This window comes from Thunnus albacares, chromosome 6, assembly GCF_914725855.1.
Source record: "Thunnus albacares chromosome 6, fThuAlb1.1, whole genome shotgun sequence".
In the NCBI taxonomy this organism is placed as follows: domain Eukaryota; kingdom Metazoa; phylum Chordata; class Actinopteri; order Scombriformes; family Scombridae; genus Thunnus; species Thunnus albacares.
Window position 1 is genome coordinate 18,400,342 of NC_058111.1, and position 21,327 is coordinate 18,421,668.

Below are 21,327 nucleotides of genomic sequence, written 5' to 3' on the forward strand. Positions count from 1 at the left end.
TTAGTTAACGTTGTTTTGAGTATCAACATGGCAACGGCAGAGTCATGAGACTTTGTAGCAGCTAGCTGCAAGTTTAACTGCAACTTGACAACCTGTTGGAGACAATTCGCTTGGTAAGGTTAGCTAACGCCAACTCGTCCTGGTGGAGGAAACGGTGAAGCTACACAAACTGTGAGTCAATACTTAAATGTTAATGTTAAGTCATGCTTTTTTATGAAATGCTGAGGTTCTTGTACTTTACTTGAGTATTTTCATTTAATGCTACTTTATACTTGCACTGTACTACATTTCCGAGGGAAATATTGTACTTTTTACTCCACTACATTTATTTGACAGCTTTAGTTACTTTTCAGATGAGGATTTGACACTGGTAATATAACGAGCTTTTAAAATACAACAGATTGTTAAAGATGAAACCAGTGGTTTCCAACCTTTTTGGCTTTTGACGTCTTACAAAAAGCAGTTTGTAGTCGGGTCACATTTCAGATGTCTGTGAGTTAACAGCTCCACCAAATAGTGATTTTTCCCTCTAAACTTCTCACATGGTTTCATTTCAATAAATGTTCAAATGATTGAATACTTCACCAAAAATCAAAGATTAGAGAAAAAGTCCAAAAACTGAAAACAGATTTGTGAATCAGAACTTTGTTTTTTCTTCTTTCCTCTCCCATTAATCATCTCACGACCCCTCCAGTTGCAGCAGCTACAACAGTAACATGCTGCTTACTCAATGATGCTTCAATATTAATAATCTAATGATGTCATATCAGAGGGACCAAACCACTACTTTTACTGCAATACTTTAACTACATTTTGCTGCTAATACTTATGTACTTTTACTTAAGTAGTATTTTTCATGAAAGACTTTTACTTGTAGTGGAATATCTTTACATTGCTGTATTGGTACTTTTACTTAAGTAAAGGATCTGAATACATCTTCCACCACTTCTCATCAAGTATATATCTTATAGTGGCTATAAAAAGTAAAGTAGCTATCTTAGTACGCGTGATAAAGATATTACCTGTGCTGTCAAACTGTGCACTGTTTTCACCACTGTAAAAAGGGTTTGGTAAATCAAAATATCTGCCATAAGAGACGCTAGTAGCTGACATATTACTGCTGTATTACTTGTTCCTTTTTTGGTTGCGAGTCTTTACTTCTGCAAATGTATTCACGAGACGTGATGAATTCAAATAGGCAAGTAGGCAAATAGTGGCCTGCGGGTCAAATCTGGTCCTCCAACAAAAATATTTGGCTGCCTAACAAAGGCAAAGTTTTCCCTTTTTATAGATTACATCAAATCTTTTACATCACTCTTGATAACAATGTTAACACAAGGCTCATGTAAATCCCAATGATTATATCCTTGTAACATCTTAAAAACTGCATAGCACAGGTACATAACATAATTTGGCCTATTTGACCAGAACATGATACACATCTTTTGTTTCAGCCATAAATAAAGCAGGTGTATTACATGTGGATAAGATATCAATTACATTTCTAGTCTCATGTGTGTTCATGTGTATAAATATTTTTTTTTTGCCAAATGAGTGTTAACATAAGCTGCTGCAACTCTGTTAGCCCTCATTTACTAAACATCTGCCTTCAGGTACAACCCTAAAACTCTTTTATAAATCAATTTTATTCTTGAATGAATTAAAAAACTTTTTTTTTAGCTATACCTTCTTTTTGTTTAAACTATTTCAGAGCTGTTGACCACCATATGGTCATTTTGGTGGCTGTAGTTTGTGCTGCTTTTGAGTTGTATTGCGCTGTAATGAGAGGTGTTTCTAATAGTTAGTCTGCTATCATTGATATTTATAGCGTGGACAAAATGTTATAAACATTTCTCAGTATCAGTAGTAGTTTTAGCTAGCTGTACCTAATAATAAACTGGACACCGAGTGGTCATGTCATGTTTTGTGCAAGGCATCAAAGTTACACAAAATATCAAATATGTTAAAAATCACAGATCAAGAATCAATAGGAAACGATGTTTGTATTGCTACAGTATAATATAAAAAAAATACAAACTGTGGCTCCAGACATTTGTAAACATAATACAATTTATTAAGTATCTTTTTTTCAATATTTTTTTTTATTTTACATATTTCCCCCCGGCTTTTTACATAATACAGTTAGATCTAAATGCAGCCCAACATTTACAGGCTATATACAACTTAAACTTTCTCCATAGGGAAAACACACAAGTATACTGTTGCTTCGTCAAGTATCTGAATCCTTGTCAACTTTTAGACATTTTGTTTTGCTACAATATGATTTCAAACTCATATATGATTTCAAATTCATTCACGATCATTTGTGTATAATCTGAAAATGAAAAAAGGTGACAGAACAGTTTAATTTAAGTCTTCGCTGTAATCATATTGCATCAGAACAAAAATACAAAAGAACCAAGGGGTGAATACTTTCCAAAGTGGCCGAATGTGATATCAATGTGGGAAGAGTCTGTGTAGTTGTCACCCCCTGATATACAGCAATGTACATGGTCCCAGAAAAAAAAAAAGCTATATTATAAAAATTTACACTGAACAGAAGAAGTTATTCTCCAGATGAAACAAGCAACAGCAAATCTTAAAATACAAAATCAGTTTTAAATGTTACACTTTACATGCACATGATACTTTAATAAAGTAATCGCATCTTTCTTTAAAATAAAAAAACAGGGCTTAAGTTCTGATGAGCGTGCTACTCCGCATCCTTTCACAGATCGGTACATTCAAATTATATCAGGAGAGCACAGCATGTTGTTGTTCTACCAAGTGCTATGCTAAACTGCAGGTCTGCCGCTCTTAGACACTAATAGAAATTAATTTTCACAGTGCTAGCGTTGGAAAAGGAGAGTCTTGGAAAAAAAAGAAAAAAAAAAAGTTTGTTGATTGGTTTTGTTCCAGCTGTTGAAACGCTTTATACCAATCTTACCCCAAAGTTACAGATGGTAGAGCTTCAACTTGGCGCCAAACAACCTCACATTCCTACTGCAACATGTCGAAGTCTGTCGGCCTACAGCGTAACACGACACACAGCGCCGCCGCAAGTCCTCGCTTTCAACATAATCAGTAAATGAACAGTCATGGCATGCATCCACAGCATGCAAACACACATCCTACAACCATTTGCCCTACATGACAGCATATAAACACACTTCACTATATTTTATGGACCTATTATGTATTCACATTCACAATCTCTAAACACTCCTTCACCTTATAGAATCAGACCGATGCTTTTATCTCATATGTTTAGTATTTCGACATGCCGCTGTCTGTCTGTCTGTGGAGATACTTGTGGGATTTACATTTAGTTGGTAGAAGCTGAAACTGATTCTGTTTGGCAAAAAAATATATTAGAATATATTAGCAGCTGTGACAAAAACATAACTTTATTGTAAAAACACTAACTTGTACTTGTGTTCAGTGTACAGTCGCCAGTTTATTTGAAGGACAAATACTACAGATAAGTAACAATTTGATTGTCCTGTAATGCTAAACCTAAATGTCAAACCCTCACAAAACTGCGTATTCTTTTACTTCTTTGAGTGGCCTTTGTTTAAATGTCATCATCATTACTTCACTGGTGGATTTTTCCATTTTCATTGGGATAGTAATATTACAATGGACACAAACTGACAGCAGGGGGAGCTATTGTTGTACACACGTTACTGAAAACTGTGCAGGAGTTTGAGTTCAGTCCATGATTTTGCTCCGACCCTGCAGCATGTGCCTCTGCTGGAGAGGAGGAGCTGCCTGAAAATCACATTCTCAATGTGATGGTTATGGCGGGTGGAGCGCTCTGATGCTTCTCTGTCACACCTCTCTAAACCCAATGCAGCCTCTGCAGCACAAGATAAACTACTGGTTAATCCGCAGCAGTCACAGTGATGGAGGGGTGTCTAGCCACCAACCAGTACCAACATCAACGCTGGCACAGGATGCTGTCGTTAACATTTTCCTGTATGAAGCTGTTTACACAAAAATGACTCCACTATGTAATAATGGATGGCAAGTGAGGGTCTAAACTGCACATCTGCTCACTGTGTTCTTCCACACACACACACACTCAACATGATCACAAACTGTGTGCAGCCCGTCATATCCTAGTCTCAGGATCAAGATCTCGGGACACTCTGGTAGACTAGCATTGAAAAGAGGTTTGCAGATTGTTGTGGGAATGGTCCCAGTTGCCTTTCAACAGCTGTGATGCTTCTGAAAAAGAAACTCACATGTGGATCACTGAGGTGTCCAGCAGCCCTCACTGTGTGCTTGTTGATGGCCTGGTGTGAGGCCTGTGGCTCTCCCCCCTCCCCCCCCGACGAGGGGCGTCTCCGTCTGCAGCCCGGTGGTCCTGGTGGCAGAATTCAGGCCAGTTTCAGAGTGCTGATGGGGAAGGAGGGCATGGCCACCATTGTCACAGGGTTGAGCACAGTCTGACCCACCAGCTGCGGGTGGTGAGCTACCATTGTTGTCTGTTTGCCAACAATGGCGGCGTTTGGCTGGCTCGCCACAGTGCCGTTCACCTGGGCGTGGCTGTGGTTGAGAGTGTGAGTGATGTGACCGACGACGGCTGACTGTGTGACAGCCACTGGTTGGGGATAGAGGGCAGGTAGATGTGGGCCCAGGTGAGCCACTGGGTGTACGGTGATGTGGCCGATGGGCTGGTGGCCGGGGGCTAACTGAACAGAGCTGGTGGGAGTGGAGGGAGCCAGGTGGGCAATATGTTTGGGACCCCCACCCTGGATGACGTGGTTGACAGCTTGGATGACTGATGGATGGGACACTGAAGCGTGGGCAATAACTGTGGGGTGTAGGCTAGGTGAGGTCACCATCTGTGTGTGGGTGGGGATCAAGGCCTGACTGGGGGTGGTGGGAGTGCTGGATGTTGTGAGTGCGGGTGGGACTGCAGGCTTGGACGCTGGCTGTGGAGGAGTCACTGGCTGTGGCTGAGGCTGCGGCTGAGGCTGGAGCAGAGGGGCTTTGTGCTGGATGGAGATGTGTTGGGTGATGAAGGAGGTAGTGGTGGTGGGTGTCAGGGTCGGGGTCTGAGTGGGTGTTACAGTCTTGTGCAGCTCAGGTTTCATGGTTTGAGGCACGGTGGGTAAGGCAGTCGGTGCTCTCGGTGTCGTCTCTTCATCTAGGTCATCGTCCATGATGTCTTCACCTTCTGCAACACCAAAACATGAAAATAATCTCAATAATATCATTTGAATGCTGCAACATCAGACTGCATCTGTAAACACCTGCCACTGCAGTCAACAATTTGTTACTTTAAATATATAGTTTTAGCATTTACAAAAGGGGGTCGACTGCAGAGGCTGGATGAGCCCTGAAGGCCTCCAGCAGTAACCCTACCCTGCCTGACAGCCTACCCGAAGCAGTGGAGGTGGAGGCCTGGTCCTCTTCAGGCTGTACTGTCTGTCGGAGGACGCGGTCGATCTCAATCACATCCATCCACTGGCTCAGCTCGTTCTTCAGCTCTGCTAATCGCTGCTGCGTGGCTATCTTCTCTCTGGCCAGTCGCTCCATGTCATGCTCGTACTCTTTCTCTTTACGCTTTAACGTCTGAAAGGAGAAAGCAGACTATGGTAAACTATCTTTTTTAGTCCTTGCATGAGTGACTCCATGATACTTTGAGCTGCCACCAGTAGACGATACACCTTGTTACCAGTTTATTAGGTTCACATGTACAGTGTAATGCAATAATCCAATACGACAGCCACACAATAAATCCTGTCTTTGTTGACACTGTATCAGCGGTGTTGATTCTGCTCTGTTGTAAAGTTTTGGGTCTTTGGAGCTTTTGTATTAGACTGCAATATACTGAGATGTGTTCCTCTTATGCAGTATATGAAAACTGGAGTAGACAAATCATTAGAAATCATCACTAACCCAAAGCCTCAATAATAACCATATAGTTACATCAGTGGCTCTGACTGTGTCAACAAAAAACTGAACTTTGTACGCTGTAAAAGAGAGGATTTTTTTTCAGGACTCATACTGATACTATATGCAATATGTACATTACATTGTGCTGTACATCATTCAGTACAATCGTTTCAAAAATGTCAAAAATGTCATATTTATTGGACGATTCAGCATTTAGCTTCATTCACTACTAAAAGTTGGAGTGATTTTGTCTCATTAATTCATTAATAAAATTAATTAATTCAGCCTGCAACAACAACTAGTGGATTCCTGGAGAATGCTCACAAGAAAAACTGGTGTGTGTACGGCCCAAAAGCAATAAACCAGTAAACCTCAACAGTAAGCCAGCATAACGCCCATGCTGTCTTTAAAGCCGATTAATCAGGAATATGTCCAACAACTAATGATATAAAAATAAACCTAGGACCAGTGCCCGTGTGCTGGGAGCAAAATAACAGAGCTACAGAAGCACGCGGGAAGGAGGAGGTGAAGGAGGGAGGGAGGACACGAGTATGGAAAGTAGGAGGTGCTTCCAGGCAGTGACCCAATTTCCCTTAACCCGTCAGCTGACACAGGACAAAACTAAACAGACTGAGGTGGACTTCCCTGTAGGAAGAAAAGTTAAAACTTTATGAAAACTATAAGAAACTTCAAAGGACTCTATAATAATAACAATAATAATAATTATGATAATAATGCATAAAGAAATGTTATGTTCTAAAAAAAAACTCACTTTATGCAAAGAAGAAGAGTTTAATGTCTGATTTGGTTGTGGAAATTAGGGATTGATGTTCTGAAATTAAACAGTATGCAGATATAAATTATTAATAAGTTCAACGCGGTCAAACTATCTGACACGGTCTTGATGTGGAAACAACACTGTGAGAAATCTGGTACCTGCAACCTGATGACTCAGGATCATAAAAGCCATTTCCCCAAAGGGTGGACTTCCTGTTAATGTTCACACCACCGTGTATTTCTGTGTGTGAGGGGAATCTGTGTGTGTGTGTGTGTGTGTGTGTGTGTGTGTGTGTGTGTGTGTGTGTGCCTGCAGTACATGTGCAAGTCATCATGTGTGTGTGAGAGCGTGCAATTTAATAAAAAGCCATCTGTATGTAAGACATGCGTTTGGGTTACTGCATGTTCTGTCGCGGTGGTCTGTACATGTGCATCTACAGCACAATATACAAGTACATAAATAGCAAAAGGGGGACAAAAGGCGGGCCTTGTGTAATTCAGCACCTGTCTCTACTCCTTATCCAGGATTAGAACTGCACAGGCCGACTGCTCTGTGCTTCGATTGCTTCTCACCGGGGAAATTGTTACTCACACACACAAACACAAACTCTACTGTGCACCTAATAATATGGCTGTAAAGAAAATATTAGCAACAAGGCTACACCACAATATTACACATTTAATCACAATTAAATCCATATAAATACACTGTTAATCTAGTTATTAAGGTGAGACATAGCACCCAATTAGAGCCAAACTTGTCTTCATTAGGATATGAGACACTGGTGCCTCATCAACAGCAGTCGAGAGCTTCTGGAAACCCACAAGTGTTCAAGCATTGCACTATCCTTGCAAACAATAATGTTTTTGTCTTTTCAAACATGGATATCCAATATTGTGAACATGCACTCAATGCAGGGCAGATCATTTACTCCACTGATTAATCACTAACATGTGTTCCTTGCCATGCACACACAAACATCTGGACACAGATGTGTAACTCGTATCCAGCCATCGACAGCCTCAGAAGAGCTGGGGATATCCGTACTTAAGTCTGAACACGTTAACAGCATCCTCGGTCTAGCAGCACATGATGTACTGAAATGCCCCCCCATCTGTGGTTGTCACGGAAACAGCCGAAAACCTCTTAAGGTTTCCTCGGTAACCCAAGACATGCACACCTTCATGTGCAAAACGTGCTATTAAGTTTGACAGTGTGTCTTCATCTAAAAAAAATCTTCAACTAGAGGTACTGCCTCGTGGTTGTACGCCTCCCAATCAAGTTCCAGTTTACATCCATGTCTGTCCTGTCTCATATAATATTTGTAGTGAAGACTTGGAAGGACTTTAATAAAAGTTATTAAGTTTATTTTCCTTGTATGTGTTGGCCAATTGAGCTGATTCTGATATAACACAAAGTTGTAGTCATGACAGTGGATGAAGCTTCAGATATGGATGTTGCTGCAAAGAAGCTACAAATACTAAAAAGTGGATTCTTCACACACATCTTCAACCTGACAGCACAGAAGATCTAAACAATCACCACAGTTTCAAGGTGGGCACCCAAGATAAGTGTCACCAATTCAGTACCCAACCAAATGTGAAATATGATCACAATCACCCCTGCTGTTCCTGAGTTATGGCGTTGAATAATGGCCAGAAAAGTGTTTTTGCAGAACATTGTGAAGTTGACCTTCAACCTTTTGGATTTGAAATATCATCACTTCATCATTTTATCCTATTAGGCATTTGTGAGAAACTTTTTCATAATTCTTGTGAGGTCACAGTGACCTTGACCTTTGACCACCAAAATCTAATCAATTCATCCTTTAGTCCAAGTGGACATTTGTGCCAAATTTGGAGAAATTCCCCCCAGGCGTTCCTGAGATACCGTGTTCATGAGAATGGGACGGACGGACGGACGGACGGACGGACAACCCGAAAACATAAATGCATCCGGCCACTAAAATAATCAAATTAAACACGCTAAAAACAGAGCCATAATAAGCACCTATCTGAACAGGAGACATCAGTAGGACAGAACGAGATGGTATAAGAGCGTGCAAAACGTCCAAAAGGACTGGCTGCCTCCCTTTTACCCTCATGCATTAGCAGGCAGCTTTACATGAGTGGCGCCTCGACTGTGCATGCCACAAACTATGACTCATGGAGAGAGAACGAGAGAGAGGAGAAGTGCTCCACAAACACGGAGACCCACTGAACTCTCCCTGTTTCAATGCTGATGGTGGACAGAACGAAGACTGTGCTCGTCTTTTTTAGAAACGGCTAGTCTGCTGAGATTAACCATATAAACCTAGTGACCAAGTCTGTGGCAGATGGATCCCACATGACTTCATCTCCCTCTTAATCATGTCACCAGGTTGGTAGGACCTTTTGTTTCTTTGCACATGACCGCACCCCCCTGAGCCTCCGAACCTCCTCCTTCCAGAGAGATAAGGCCCCACCTCGGGCCTTGTTTGAGTGTGAAAATTTAGATCAGTACAGGGATAGGCTGCATTATGTGTGAGTGTGTGCGTGTGTGTGTGTAAGGTAAACACTGCTCAAGCGCTGTCACAAGCAATGCGAGTGCCGAGCACATGGCCCCACAGAGAACGAGAGAGGGAGGGCGGTAGATAGCGGGGGATTGAAAGAGAGCAATACAATCTGTACTCACTGACTCACTTTTGCAGCAGCCGGGGACAGACTGCACAAGGCTGGGCTTTCTTAAAGGGCCAGGAGCACAGGAGGCCACGTTGCAGACATGCTGCTCAGCCTGGCTGACTGATCAGGCTTCTGCACAGAGGTCTTGTGACAGTGTGGTAACCATAAACCCTTGTCTTACTGTGCCTTCAAGCTGGAACAGAGAACTTCACGTGGTGTCTGACTTCCAACAATTAAAGCCTTGTCTGTGGAAAAAATACCTACTTTTGCAAACCATTGCTTATGTGCAAGCTGGCCTAATTACCTTAGCTTGGCTGAGGACTGACTGATGGTCCAGACCAGGCTGCTGTACAGTCAAAGAATATTGTGAGACTGCTCTGAGATAACTGACAAAAACAATAAATCAAGTCCCTAATTTAGCTGTGTTGTCGTACTCTGACACACAGTTGATCTTATTGTATGAAACAACTCTGCAGGAAAAACCCTGCTGATAAAAAGAAAATCATAATTTTCCCAGAGTAAGATACTGTACAATGTATATATCACAGCAAATGTAACATTCATTTACATTTGCTGTAACTCAGAACCTAATAAACAAACACACAGTGTCACTGAGACTTTCACAAAGACAAAGCCAACAACCAAATAACCTTGCACTAATATATTGTCAAGGAAGACTTGATTATTTTTCATGTTCAAAGCTGACTAAAACGCAGCTGCATTTTCATATTCGAAGAACCAGTGCATAAGATTTAGTGGCATCTAGTCGTGAGGTTGCAGATTGCAACCAACTGAATACCCCTCCCCTCACCCAAGCGTGTAGGAGAACCTACGGTGGCCACAAAACTCGTGAAAAACGTGAAAGGCCCTCTCTAGAGCCAGTGTTTGGTTTGTTCGTTCTGGGCTACTGTAGAAACATGGCAGTGCAACATGGCAGTCTCCATGGAAGAGGACCTGCTTCTTCTGTAGATATAAAGGGCTCATTCTAGCATAATGAAAACATGATTCTTTATTTCAGGTGATTATACACTAATTAAAACATAGTTATGAATATTATAGTCCATTTCTGCCAAGTCCATCCCACTAGATGCCACTAAATTCTACACACTGCACCTTTAAGACAGGGCTTCAAACAAAATAGCTGTTATGTGCACAATGAATCCCATTAACTGGCAATATTAAATTATTAAAACATTAAAACATATATCCACCCCGAGTTTCCCCACCAGATGGCACAACATATTTCAGACTGGCATTTGGGGACAGGCACTAACAAGTTCAGTCAGCTTTGAGAGGAAATCAAGCCTTGTGTTTACCGCTCCATGTTCCCTCCCTGCTGCTGGCAGCTAAGCCTGGTGGTACGGCGAGTCCTGCCTGTTGCAGTGCTGGGCGGGGGCCCAGCAAGGGGGGGGTGAGGGGGGTGGGGGTGACGTCACATGCTCAGGCTAGCCATGTGCTTGCTGCTCATGTGGCCTTAAAAGCTCAGAGAGGCAGGATGGAGGGAGGGAGGGAGGGAGGGGGGGAGTAGAGAGGAGGAGCTCTAGTGCATCAGGGCTCATTTTACAGCTTCGGCTTTCGCAGCGCCACTACAGGATCAAGAAGAAAGCCTTTAGGAACAAGAGCAAGGCATAAATTTGTCAGTCATAAGTTTAAAATATAAACCCATGTATCAAAGTAAAAACACTGGTGCAACTGGAAAGCAAATGAATATCCTCGCTTATAAGGCATGGAAAGATATTGCTCATAGTTGCTGAGTCATTTGCACTTGAGATGAAATGAGGAAGTGGAACTTAAAACTATGCAGCTGCTTGCCAAGTCAGTGACTTTCAATGGAAAACAGATCAAAACCAGGCACTGTTGTACTCATTTCTTACTCATTTCTAAAGGAACAATGGCGATAACGGGAAAGATAAATCAGATGAAATGTGATGCTGAGCCTAAAGCCTCTTATTCGAACCTCTTTTGAGCTCAGTGTTTTTGTGTGCTTCTCTGCTGCCAGCCCAGAGGAAGACAAGGACAGGGGCAGGGAGGAGGAGGAGGCAGCGCTCAGGGAGAGAGCTGTATGCAGGCAGAGCACGCGTCCGTACCACCCATGTCAAGATGACAGTGTGTACACGTGCTTTTTTTCCCCCCATCTTTTTTTTTTCTTTTTGGCTTCCCATCACCCAAAGTTCACTTCCTATAGCCCACCCCTCTGAAACACAACAACAGCAGACCGGCCAATCACTGAAGCCACCTTGTGACGAAGAGACACACGAGTAAGCTTAAAAAAAGCAGCTGAACTATTCTGACCTACAATAGGTGAACTGTATTATAGCTCCCTGATACATATACAGAAGTCTAAATGACCCGCTACTGCAAAGACTTTACACTGAAATTGATGGAAAGTTATGTTTTTAGCTCACAAATTAACTAAAATATGTTTTAATTTATGAGATAAGTTAACTGTTTCCAGCTAGACATGGTGAAGATGTTGACATTTTTGCAGAAAGCAGTATCAGTTGTGAATTTTTTCCCTTCACTCTATTTGCTTTTAAATATATCCTGAGTGCAGCTCAGCTGTTGATAGGAGGAAAAGAAAGGCAGGTTAGTCTGCCAGTCGAACACAACACACTGAATACCATGTTGCTTAATCACACAGGGAGGGAGCAGAGGGAGGGAGATTGGGTGACGAGCTCTGCACCCACGCTGTCCTAGTTTCCTTCAGTATCCACGCACAAGTAGGAATAACCAGACTGCTGCTACTCAGAGCATCAAATCAGCAGCACGCCGTCCTCCTCAAAATTTACATGAGTAAACTTGCAACACAGTTATATAATAGAAAGGAATACAAACAGCTACAGAGTCGGTTCTCTTATAAAGGCCTTAAAAGCTCATAACCATGCAAACCAAGACTGTTTAGTATTGCATATAATCAGTGACATTTCTTCTTTCTGAAGAATAGTGTACTAACCAAGTATCTAATTATTACGTGGCTTACATCAAATCTGAGTCACAGCTAGTAAAATGTAAATAAAATAAAAACTGCTTTATTAACTTGCACACTTATAATATGCTCCTGCATCATGTGACTATAATTACAGCAGAAACATTTGAATATGGACATCTAAGTAATCTTATTTCTTAAATTTTAACACTTGATGCCAACTTGGGCCCGAGTGTGAATTCAGATGTAAACCACCACCCTAAATGATCTAAGCATAGGAAAAGAAGGGGAAAAAAAGACTAACAGTAAACATTATGACACATTCAACAGCGCAGTCACAGTCTGAAAGAGTTAAACTAGGCCACTTGTGGACCTTTGCACCAGCTGTTTACAACCAGGATGCCGTCACAGTGCCGGGGTCAAACACATGGTGAGTCATCTGTGGGCACGGCACGCATTCCACACGTTAAACGCAAAACATGTTGTACACCTGAAGAAGCGCTGGAGATTCCTCAGTATAGAAGGATATAAACACAAAAATAAAAAGGGCAGCAAATGCAAGAAAAAGACTAAAATCAAGTGGGCTCTCGAAGATTGAAAAGATCCCCATATTTAAACAACATTGCATCTCCTCCCTCCTCCTCTCCTCTCTGTGACGTGAGCTTTGAGTGAAAACAGCATGTATATTGTTGAATTTATTAAATTAAAGCAGTGGAAACGAAGACTGCATTTGAGGGCTCCGCACATACTCAAAAAACTGGAGTTATATCCAGGTAAACTACTATTTAACTGGCATGCACATTATATAACTGGCACTGGGAGTTTATCCACCCTTGATTTTTCCCCGGCCTGTTTTTGGGGTCCACCTTAATTTGTTTATGTCGACCACGCCCCCAGATATCATCGGAGACCCGGCTTTTAAATGACTACTGGCCACTATTAGAGGAAATATGGTACACACACACACACATACACACATACACACACACACACACACACACACACACACACACAAAGGCCTCCTTATATTCACAAATATCTGACAAATGCAGTACAAAAGCTGCAGATTATAGGCTGGTAATTACTGCTGTTGTTCACACGTGGAAACAATTTATTACTAAAAACATATAGAGTCTGAATTTATACAGACATTAAGCCAAATCATGGCTAAAAAGATCTGTAAAAAAAAGTGATATACTGGACTGACCCACCAGTTCTCCAGCTAAAAAAAGCCTTAAAGTAGAATATTGTAGGGTCACTAAAAGCAGTCAGACCTGGTCAAACCGCAGAAACCAAAAGCTTACCTGAATGTATCTCAGAGCACTTCTCAGCACGCTCAGATTGGAGGTCTTCTTCTCGTCAATGTTAGGGATGTTCTTTTTCAGCGTTTCAAAGCACTCCTTCAGGTGTGCTCGTCTGACAGACACAAGATACAGAAAAAAGGGACTTGAGGCAGCAGGAACGCTACGGTCAGACAGACCTGGCTTCACTTTAGTTGTTTTCGGAAATGTTGACTTCTATTTGTGACTGAACAGATGATTACACAACACAGGTTTTGATTGATCTTTCTGACCAAAAAAAGAAAAAAAAAAGAAAAGAGATAAAGCTTAACATTAAAACTAACCAACTGCTACAAACAATCAAAGGCATCAGTCAGACTAAACATTACTTTATGAAACAGAACCAATTTCAAAAACAATTTCCAAAAAAAGAAAGGTACACCTAATATTATTCTCAAGTGACAAAAAGCTCAAGGTCCTATGATAGACAGGTTGAACCCACCTGTTTTTCTCAAGCTTGTTATGCACTTCTCTTGTGCCTGCCCTGTAGGAGCACAGACGAGAGCACATTAAGAATTTGGTGTCCAAAAGGGCAGTGTGACAAGAATAATCATCAAAAAACAGAAGAGTACTCTTGTTCTGCTGCTGGCAGATAAACTTTTGACACTATTCTGTCATTGATGCCTGATTCAAAGTAGAATTGATTATCTCAGCTGTCAAGTCATAACGACTAATTAACAAACATGCAAAGTTACCTAAAAGTAAGTAGGTCTCAATATACAGTTGAAAATGAGTGTATCATCAGTGTTTTAGGGGTGAAATGGCGAATGTTAAAGCTTCAAAATGCTAAAATTTGCTTACTTCCCCGTTTTAAACAATATTGGAAAAATCTTCTGAGAATACGTTTCAGTTTTTGACTTCTGATGAGCCTTTCATAGACTTATTTATTGATTGACAAAGCATATTAATCAATTATCACATTTATACTCAATCACAGCCCTGTTTCAATTATGTACCTATAAACCAAACCAGTTGATAGTCTTACCCTCCTGGTCGTTTCTTGTCTAGCTGGCGTCCATCATCAGGAGGACTCCCCCGGCTGATGGGGCCATTCTGTAGGGGAGCCTGCTGGAGGAGAGGGCCTGACTGGGGGAGTAAGGCGTGTTGCTGGGGTGGCGAGACGATGGAACCAGGATAGCGCTGAAGGAGCTGCTGGTGTGTCTGCGGCTGTAGTTTAGTGTTGCCAGTTTGGGGGATGAACTGTGGATGATGGTGGTGGTTCTGTATCGGCTGCTTGTGGTTGACGGTCAGTACAGAGGTTGGGTGGTCGGGTTTGGGTTGTGGAGAACGTGGCAGAGCAGCCGCACTTTGCTCCTGAGGAGAATGAGGGTCCCTCCTTGGGGAGGCCAGTGGTGGAGCAGCTGGAGGAGAGAGCGTAGCAACAGGCAGAGCGGGGGAGCCTGTAGGATTGGGGGTGACCACAGGGATAGGAATGACAGTAATGGGCATGGAGGGGGGAGGCAGAGAGGGGGGTATGGGGGCTGGGCGGCACTCAGTGCGGAGCTCCTCTGCTTTAGAAACATTGTTGACGTGGATTGTGGAGTTATAGTTCACATCAGAGCGTCTTTGCTCTGCCAACTGCTCCAGACGCAGCTTTTCCTTTAGTTCATCCTCTGTGGAAGAAACAAGGCAGATTAAAACAGCAGCTCAGCAAAAGTCTCCTCATATACACACTTCAGTTAGTATAAATAACGCAACTATAGAAACAATAAGAGAACTGTGATCTTTATTAAGATATTCAGGAGAGTACACAAGAGGAAAACAAACAGGCCTATTTCCAGTTGTGACTGTCCCAATGAAACTTTGCACCAGCATAAAACATAAACACCAACCACTTGACAAAAATAGTTGACAAACCGTCTCAGAAAACACACACACGAACCAGTTCCTACTGCCTGCCCAGTGACATTAGTCCTGATTGTCCTTATTATAGTAAAGCACAGTAACAGGCCAAGGTGTTTGAGATTTAAAGCTACAGGTGTCTCCACACATGGCAGCTACAGAAAACATCGTACTTCACTGCCAAAAACTCATGTAACATAAAATCAGTATCACACAGCAGGTTTCCTGATTTCCTGGTGAGGAGGTGTGTGTATTTTTACATTTAAAAGCCTTGTCTAGCTTCAGGCACGCTCCAACAAAAGAGGGTTGTTGCTGTAATTCAGGTATATCTTTGCTGTAATGTAATCCCTGTCACAGTCCACTGACCACGTTGTGTTGTAGGAGTCGAGTCTGCTCAACACTTCTTCTAACAAAACCTCACTGAGGACACTCTTACCACCAAGACATGTACAGGAAACTACCTTTGTCAAATGTATCCTAAAGCATGTTATGAGTTGGTAAAAAATAAAAATAAATGTCTGGTAAGTGTCTGATTATTGTGGCCTGGGAGGAACACTACTATGACACACATCTGCTTCTATAACCCACTAAATATTTTAGATGGAAAGTAGGCTGCGTATTTGGGATATTTGTGCAACATTTAAGAGTTCAAAGTTCAAGAACATTATAGCCTAGTTTCTCCAAACAGACACACAAGCAAACCTTTCACTGAGGCTCTTTCCAACTATTAAAGCAAAACAATAAAAAGCTTCAAATAAGGTATTATGTGAAGCAGAGTAATATATTCTTATATTTGTATGGACAGTGTTGCAACTTTCTGAACATGTTGTACCAGTATAGTAATCATGTGAAAGAGGAATGAGACATTTCCGGCTCTTAATCGCTCCAGAGAACATTTTAATGGTATCTGATTTAATAGTCTAGTATGTCACTGTTTGCTCTGTATATATGTAATGTTACATAAAACAATATTGTGTTCAAAGTTAAAAAAAAAGAAAGAAAAAAAAGTACAAGAAGTCCTGGTTACTCTGCTAGCCAGCTTCCATAAGAGGGTGAGTGCCTGTTATGAGACTGATCATTTAGTGTTATGGTGCTGACAAACGTTTAACTGAGGAGAGTGTTTGCTGAGAGAAAAACCTATGAAACACTTTTAAAAAACAAGAGGGTTTTCTATAGACATTATATAACTGCAGCAGCACATAAAAAAGCACTGGCCTACTTTCCTCCACACAGTGACCTGCTCTACAGTAGCAAGGAGGAGGGAGGAGGACCCTGCTCTCCCTATGCAGCAAGGAGGGAGGAGCTGAGAGAAGGAAGGAGTAGGAGCTCTCACTCTGAGGCTGTTCTCGATACAGTAAACGTCTCCACCATGATGACGGGTGGGGAAGAAAATCCCCCTTTTAGATTTACAATATAACAGTGCTGAGTTCATCTGTTTGCTAAAATAACAGCTTTTTGGCTTTCACACAAACATTATGGAAAATTTTCCAGTTGACTGTTTAAACAGGACTGTGGAGACACAGTGTTCATGATATATTTGTTATTTGGAAAGCACAACAAAGAGAATTAAGTATAATATACAAGGTGAGATTGTACATTATACTTTACTGAAACATGTTGAAGATGGTTGAAAATGTTTAGGTTTTTTTTAGCTATATAATGATCTAAATGCAGCATTTACAGCTTCACTCCCTTGTAATTGGTTAACATGGTATATTTAAGCACATTGTACTCTTGTGCTTTCCTTTACTGGACACGTGGTGACTTTTATTCAAATAGGAACATATAGGACCTACTCTCAGCTGTGAAAAATTAACATTAACTGTGAATGGTGGTGAGACAGCTGCAGAAAACTGGGAAAACAAAAAGATGCCTAGTTATGTTTTTAAGTTTTTGGAAAAACTTTTTTTTTTGCTCACAGGGTTAGGGTTCATTGACATCTAATGGCACATATATTACTTCCTGATGATTTTTTTGTTTTGCTAACTACAAAAACATTGTACCATGACAATTAGTGCAGTACATACTGTGTACAAGTATATAGTAAGGAACTGGGACACAATGCTTTGCCTTTTAGTCACTAAGCTCCAGCATTTGATTGTCTTCTTAGTACAAAGAACTACAAATGTTGTTTTCAGAAAAGTAATAAAGAAACCATGTCTTAATTATGAACTTATGAATAGTTAACTTAGACACTGTGCAATAACCCTGTGACACTATAATACATAATTAGTTTAAAATATAAAACATGCAATACATTTCACTCATTACTATATAGCTGAACAGGCTGTATACACAGTACATAAACACCTACTTTATGTATATAAAGTAACGTCTTTTTTACCATTTATTATTTTTCTCAGCAGTCTTCACCTCTTTGCACTATTTGTATCCTGTTTACAGTCCACAGGAATGGTTTCGCCTGTATTAAGTCATTCCTTGTGTATATTTCTGATGTTATTTTTGTATAAGTATACTGTAACATATAAAAAAAACATATAAAGATGATTCTCATTCTGATTAATTAAACTATCACGTTTGTCAAAGTGAGGTGTGGGCCGGTTTACTGCAGACTACACACTGTAGTGACTCATCTTCTTCATAAACAATCTATGGGGAGGGGTTGCCCAGCACGCACGTGGTGAAAGGGGCGGAACCCTCCTCTCCTCCTCCTCATCCTCCTCCTCTCCCCCTCTTCTCCCCCTGCTAACATACGGGGGGCGTGGCTGGCTGCTACACGTCATCGACAGACACTGAAAGCTCTCCACGAGCGTCTGAAAGGCCAGCGAGTTTGTTATTTTCACAACAGCGTAGACAAACAACTAGTGAAACACTATAATACTACTACCTGCCTAAATATTTTAGGCCGCAGGGATGATGGAGGAGCACAGATGCGTGCAGAGGGAAGTCACTTGATCCCCGGCGGACGATGTCAGGTCATTATGTAAAACGAGCTTGGCATTCCCTGCGCCACCGCCCTTTATCCCCCCCCCCTCATGTTTTGGTTTTGTTTTAAATGTGAAGCATCAGTGCGTGCAGTCACACATAAATATAGCGAGCAACAGAAAGGATCTGATAAATGTACAGTGGTGCTGCTGTGGCTGCACATTAACAGCTCTTGTCTATGCAGCAGCTTTCAATGCAGTAAACTCCTGATACTGCAGCAGCCTCCCATCTATGTTTAATAGCTACGATTCAACCGTAAGACGCAATTGTGCAACGCGTCTACACACCAAAACCGAATATGAAAGTAAAACAAGAAAATGTCACTGACCGATTGAAACATATTCCTCTCAGTGTTTAGTGATCATTGTAATTCAAAAAGCAGTAAACCGTCAGTATGCATACTGGAATTAGTTCATGAATGGCGCTTATAAATCAACGACTAACAGGGTTTGTCTGTGACTCAGAAAATACATCTTCCAGAGACACATTTAGTGAAAACTGCACACTACCATGCGATTATAATTAACTAGTTACAAGTGGAAAAAAAACAAACTATATTTCTAATAAAAGCCCAACTTACCACGTGCTTTCTGTTGTTGCTGGGCTTGCAATTCCAAAAACTTGGCTGCTTCCAGGAGCGTTTCGATGCTCATTTCTGTCCAGTTGGAAAGACTGAGGCTTATTTTTTAAGAGAAAAGCGATAAAAGCAAACGCGATACGCGCCTGTTACAGGGAGAGGTTCCCAGACTGGAAGCTGGGGGGGAAAAAAAGGGTAATCGGATACCCCCTCAGTAAACTCTACCACTTACGTAGAAGAGTTACAAACAAGATGGCGCTCAAAGTAGTAGGAACAAATACGGTTTGTGAATCACGCACCGTTTGTAACCGCCCACAGACAGATACACTCCCTCCCATTACGGAGACGTTTACAAAACACGGAAAAATACTCAGGATGGGGTTAACGACTGTGTCATAAACCTTCACTCAGGAGCTCTGAGTTAAAACATCTACATTTACGTCGCCGCGGTTCACTTTTTAGGGTAATGTTGCCAGCAACCGTTAGTAGCTAACCGCGTGTCGCTTAGCAACCTCTCCAGTTCAACCAGGAAACAACGTTAAAACTTTCAACAATGAATAGGCTTTATATTGTTTTTTAATTTATTTATTTATTTGGTACGACAAATATTTGAAACGAGCATAGTATTTGACAATGTGTGATAGTTATTCAATTTCTGCTATGTCACTGTGGCTTGTTCATGAAATGTCACGCTCCTGTTTTAAAATCTCGTGTTTTAACGGTTGTTTTCTGTCAAACAAATTAAGCGTTAAGTGTTATAAATTATGTTCCCACTCGTTGCCCAATGCTTGACGAAGGTGGGGACGTTTTATGAGACACATGACTTCTGTTTCCGCAATTTTCAAGTAGTCGCGACTGCGGTAAATTTACATCTCATTCATGTAACTGTTATTGTTCATCCACCAATCAGCGTCAAGAACATGGTATGGCGCCGGCTGTCACACATGGAAACCAGCAATGACAAGCACTCAGACTACAGTTTATGGCATACATAAACAGGGAAACAGGCTCAAAAAGAAACCAAATTAAAGCAGTACGAGATGTGGGAGTGGCTGTAGTGTGAAAGCATGTAATCTAAAAGAGGATATCATGCCTAATGTGTTCTCCACTGTTTGCATTACATTTTCATGACCCCTGGCAACGACCAAAAATGGTGCCAGAGGGCTGAACAACCAAAATTACAAGCATACAAGGCAGAAGATGAAGGCAGTAAATGCTATTTTACTACTCATTTGTTATGAAATATATGATGTTCACAACCAAGCAGATTTATTTGAAGGGGGAATAGATAAGTAGACATATGCTGCAGTACATAACCTGACAGCAAAACTCCAGAAATTAATGGATTTATCATTTATTCTATAAAATGTTAAAAGATTATAACAAATGCCATCACAATTTCTCAGAGCGAATGTTAAAGTTTTAAAAATGGTTTGATTTACAATGATATAAAACAGGAAAAGCAGCAATTCTTCACAGGGCAAGAAATGTGTGTCATTTATCTAGCAAAAATGACAAATGATTAACCAATTAATCATCAGAATTGTTGCTCATTAGCTTTTCTGGCAATCAATTTTATTGATTCATTGCTGCATTACTTAAGTTCTGGTTGGGTTAATTAGATTTATTACATCAGCACACAACTGCAGCAGTGGCCGAGAAAAGCCAGACTGATTTATAGGGTCAGAGTCTACTCTCAGATGAAACTTCCTCTTCATGTGTAGCAACAAGGCAATGTCTCAAAGCAGAAATTAGTAATCATATGTTACAAGCTTTTTTTTCTTTTTTTTTTTTTTTAAATAAAACAGGATATAAAGTTCATATTATTATCAGTAGTCTGATCTAATAATAGGACACAAAGGGCATGTTTTAACATTGCTTTTGCTCCAATTCCCCCACACAGAGGCTGAAGTCAAAGTCCGCACATAACCAAGGGACGTGTAGCACGAGTGCAAACACACGCTCACAATGGACGTGCATGTGCATACACATGACCCTGGATATTCAGGGCTCCCTTCCTGCTATTCACTCAGTTCAAGTCAGGAAGTATGTCAGCTACAACAGAGTAATAATAGTCGGCCACGATGCTGACTGTTCTCCAGGCACAGGAAAGACTGAGGGGCTCCAGGAACATCCTGAATTATACAGGGTGTGTAATTCAAACCACATTGGGATCAACTCATGTAAAAGCTATTCACAACATCTAATAAGGCACAAATTAAATTATTTTATTTATAGCAGATCATGACAGGAATAGTCCCATTAATAAAAACACATATCTTCATCATCTTGTGGCCATTTCAAGGTACTGCATCCTCAAAAACCCTCTAAGACATGAAATGTTTGATTAT

General features: G+C 41.1%; 1 protein-coding gene across 2 annotated transcripts; it reads right to left on the reverse strand.

Moving 5' to 3' along the window:
- Positions 1 to 2,052: 2,052 nt before the first annotated feature.
- mnta (MAX network transcriptional repressor a) lies at positions 2,053 to 19,479 on the reverse strand. 2 transcript variants are annotated; one of them, XM_044354304.1, is made up of 6 exons: positions 18,980 to 19,477; positions 14,597 to 15,224; positions 14,054 to 14,095; positions 13,576 to 13,687; positions 5,391 to 5,583; positions 2,053 to 5,185 (listed from the first exon to the last, which is right to left on the reverse strand). In XM_044354304.1, exons 1-6 carry the CDS (start codon positions 19,050 to 19,052, stop codon positions 4,383 to 4,385), a joined length of 1,851 nt encoding a protein of 616 aa, XP_044210239.1. In that variant the 5' UTR covers positions 19,053 to 19,477; the 3' UTR covers positions 2,053 to 4,382. The 2 variants fall into 2 exon arrangements, with proteins under 2 accessions (XP_044210239.1, XP_044210240.1); XM_044354305.1 differs by lacking the exon at positions 14,054 to 14,095 and having other exon boundaries at positions 18,980 to 19,479.
- Positions 19,480 to 21,327: the final 1,848 nt, after the last annotated feature.

What these genes read in the sequence shown, in the direction of transcription:
- mnta (XM_044354304.1), bottom strand. Translation starts at nt 19,052, where the DNA reads ATGAGCATCGAAACGCTCCTGGAAGCAGCCAAGTTTTTGGAATTGCAA. An exon ending in AACAAGCTTGAGAAAAACAG is followed by an intron (nt 13,688 to 14,053) that starts GTGGGTTCAACC and finishes TGTGTCTGTCAG; the next exon opens with ACGAGCACACCTGAAGGAGT. An exon ending in CTCCACCTCCACTGCTTCGG is followed by an intron (nt 5,186 to 5,390) that starts GTAGGCTGTCAG and finishes TTGGTGTTGCAG; the next exon opens with AAGGTGAAGACATCATGGAC.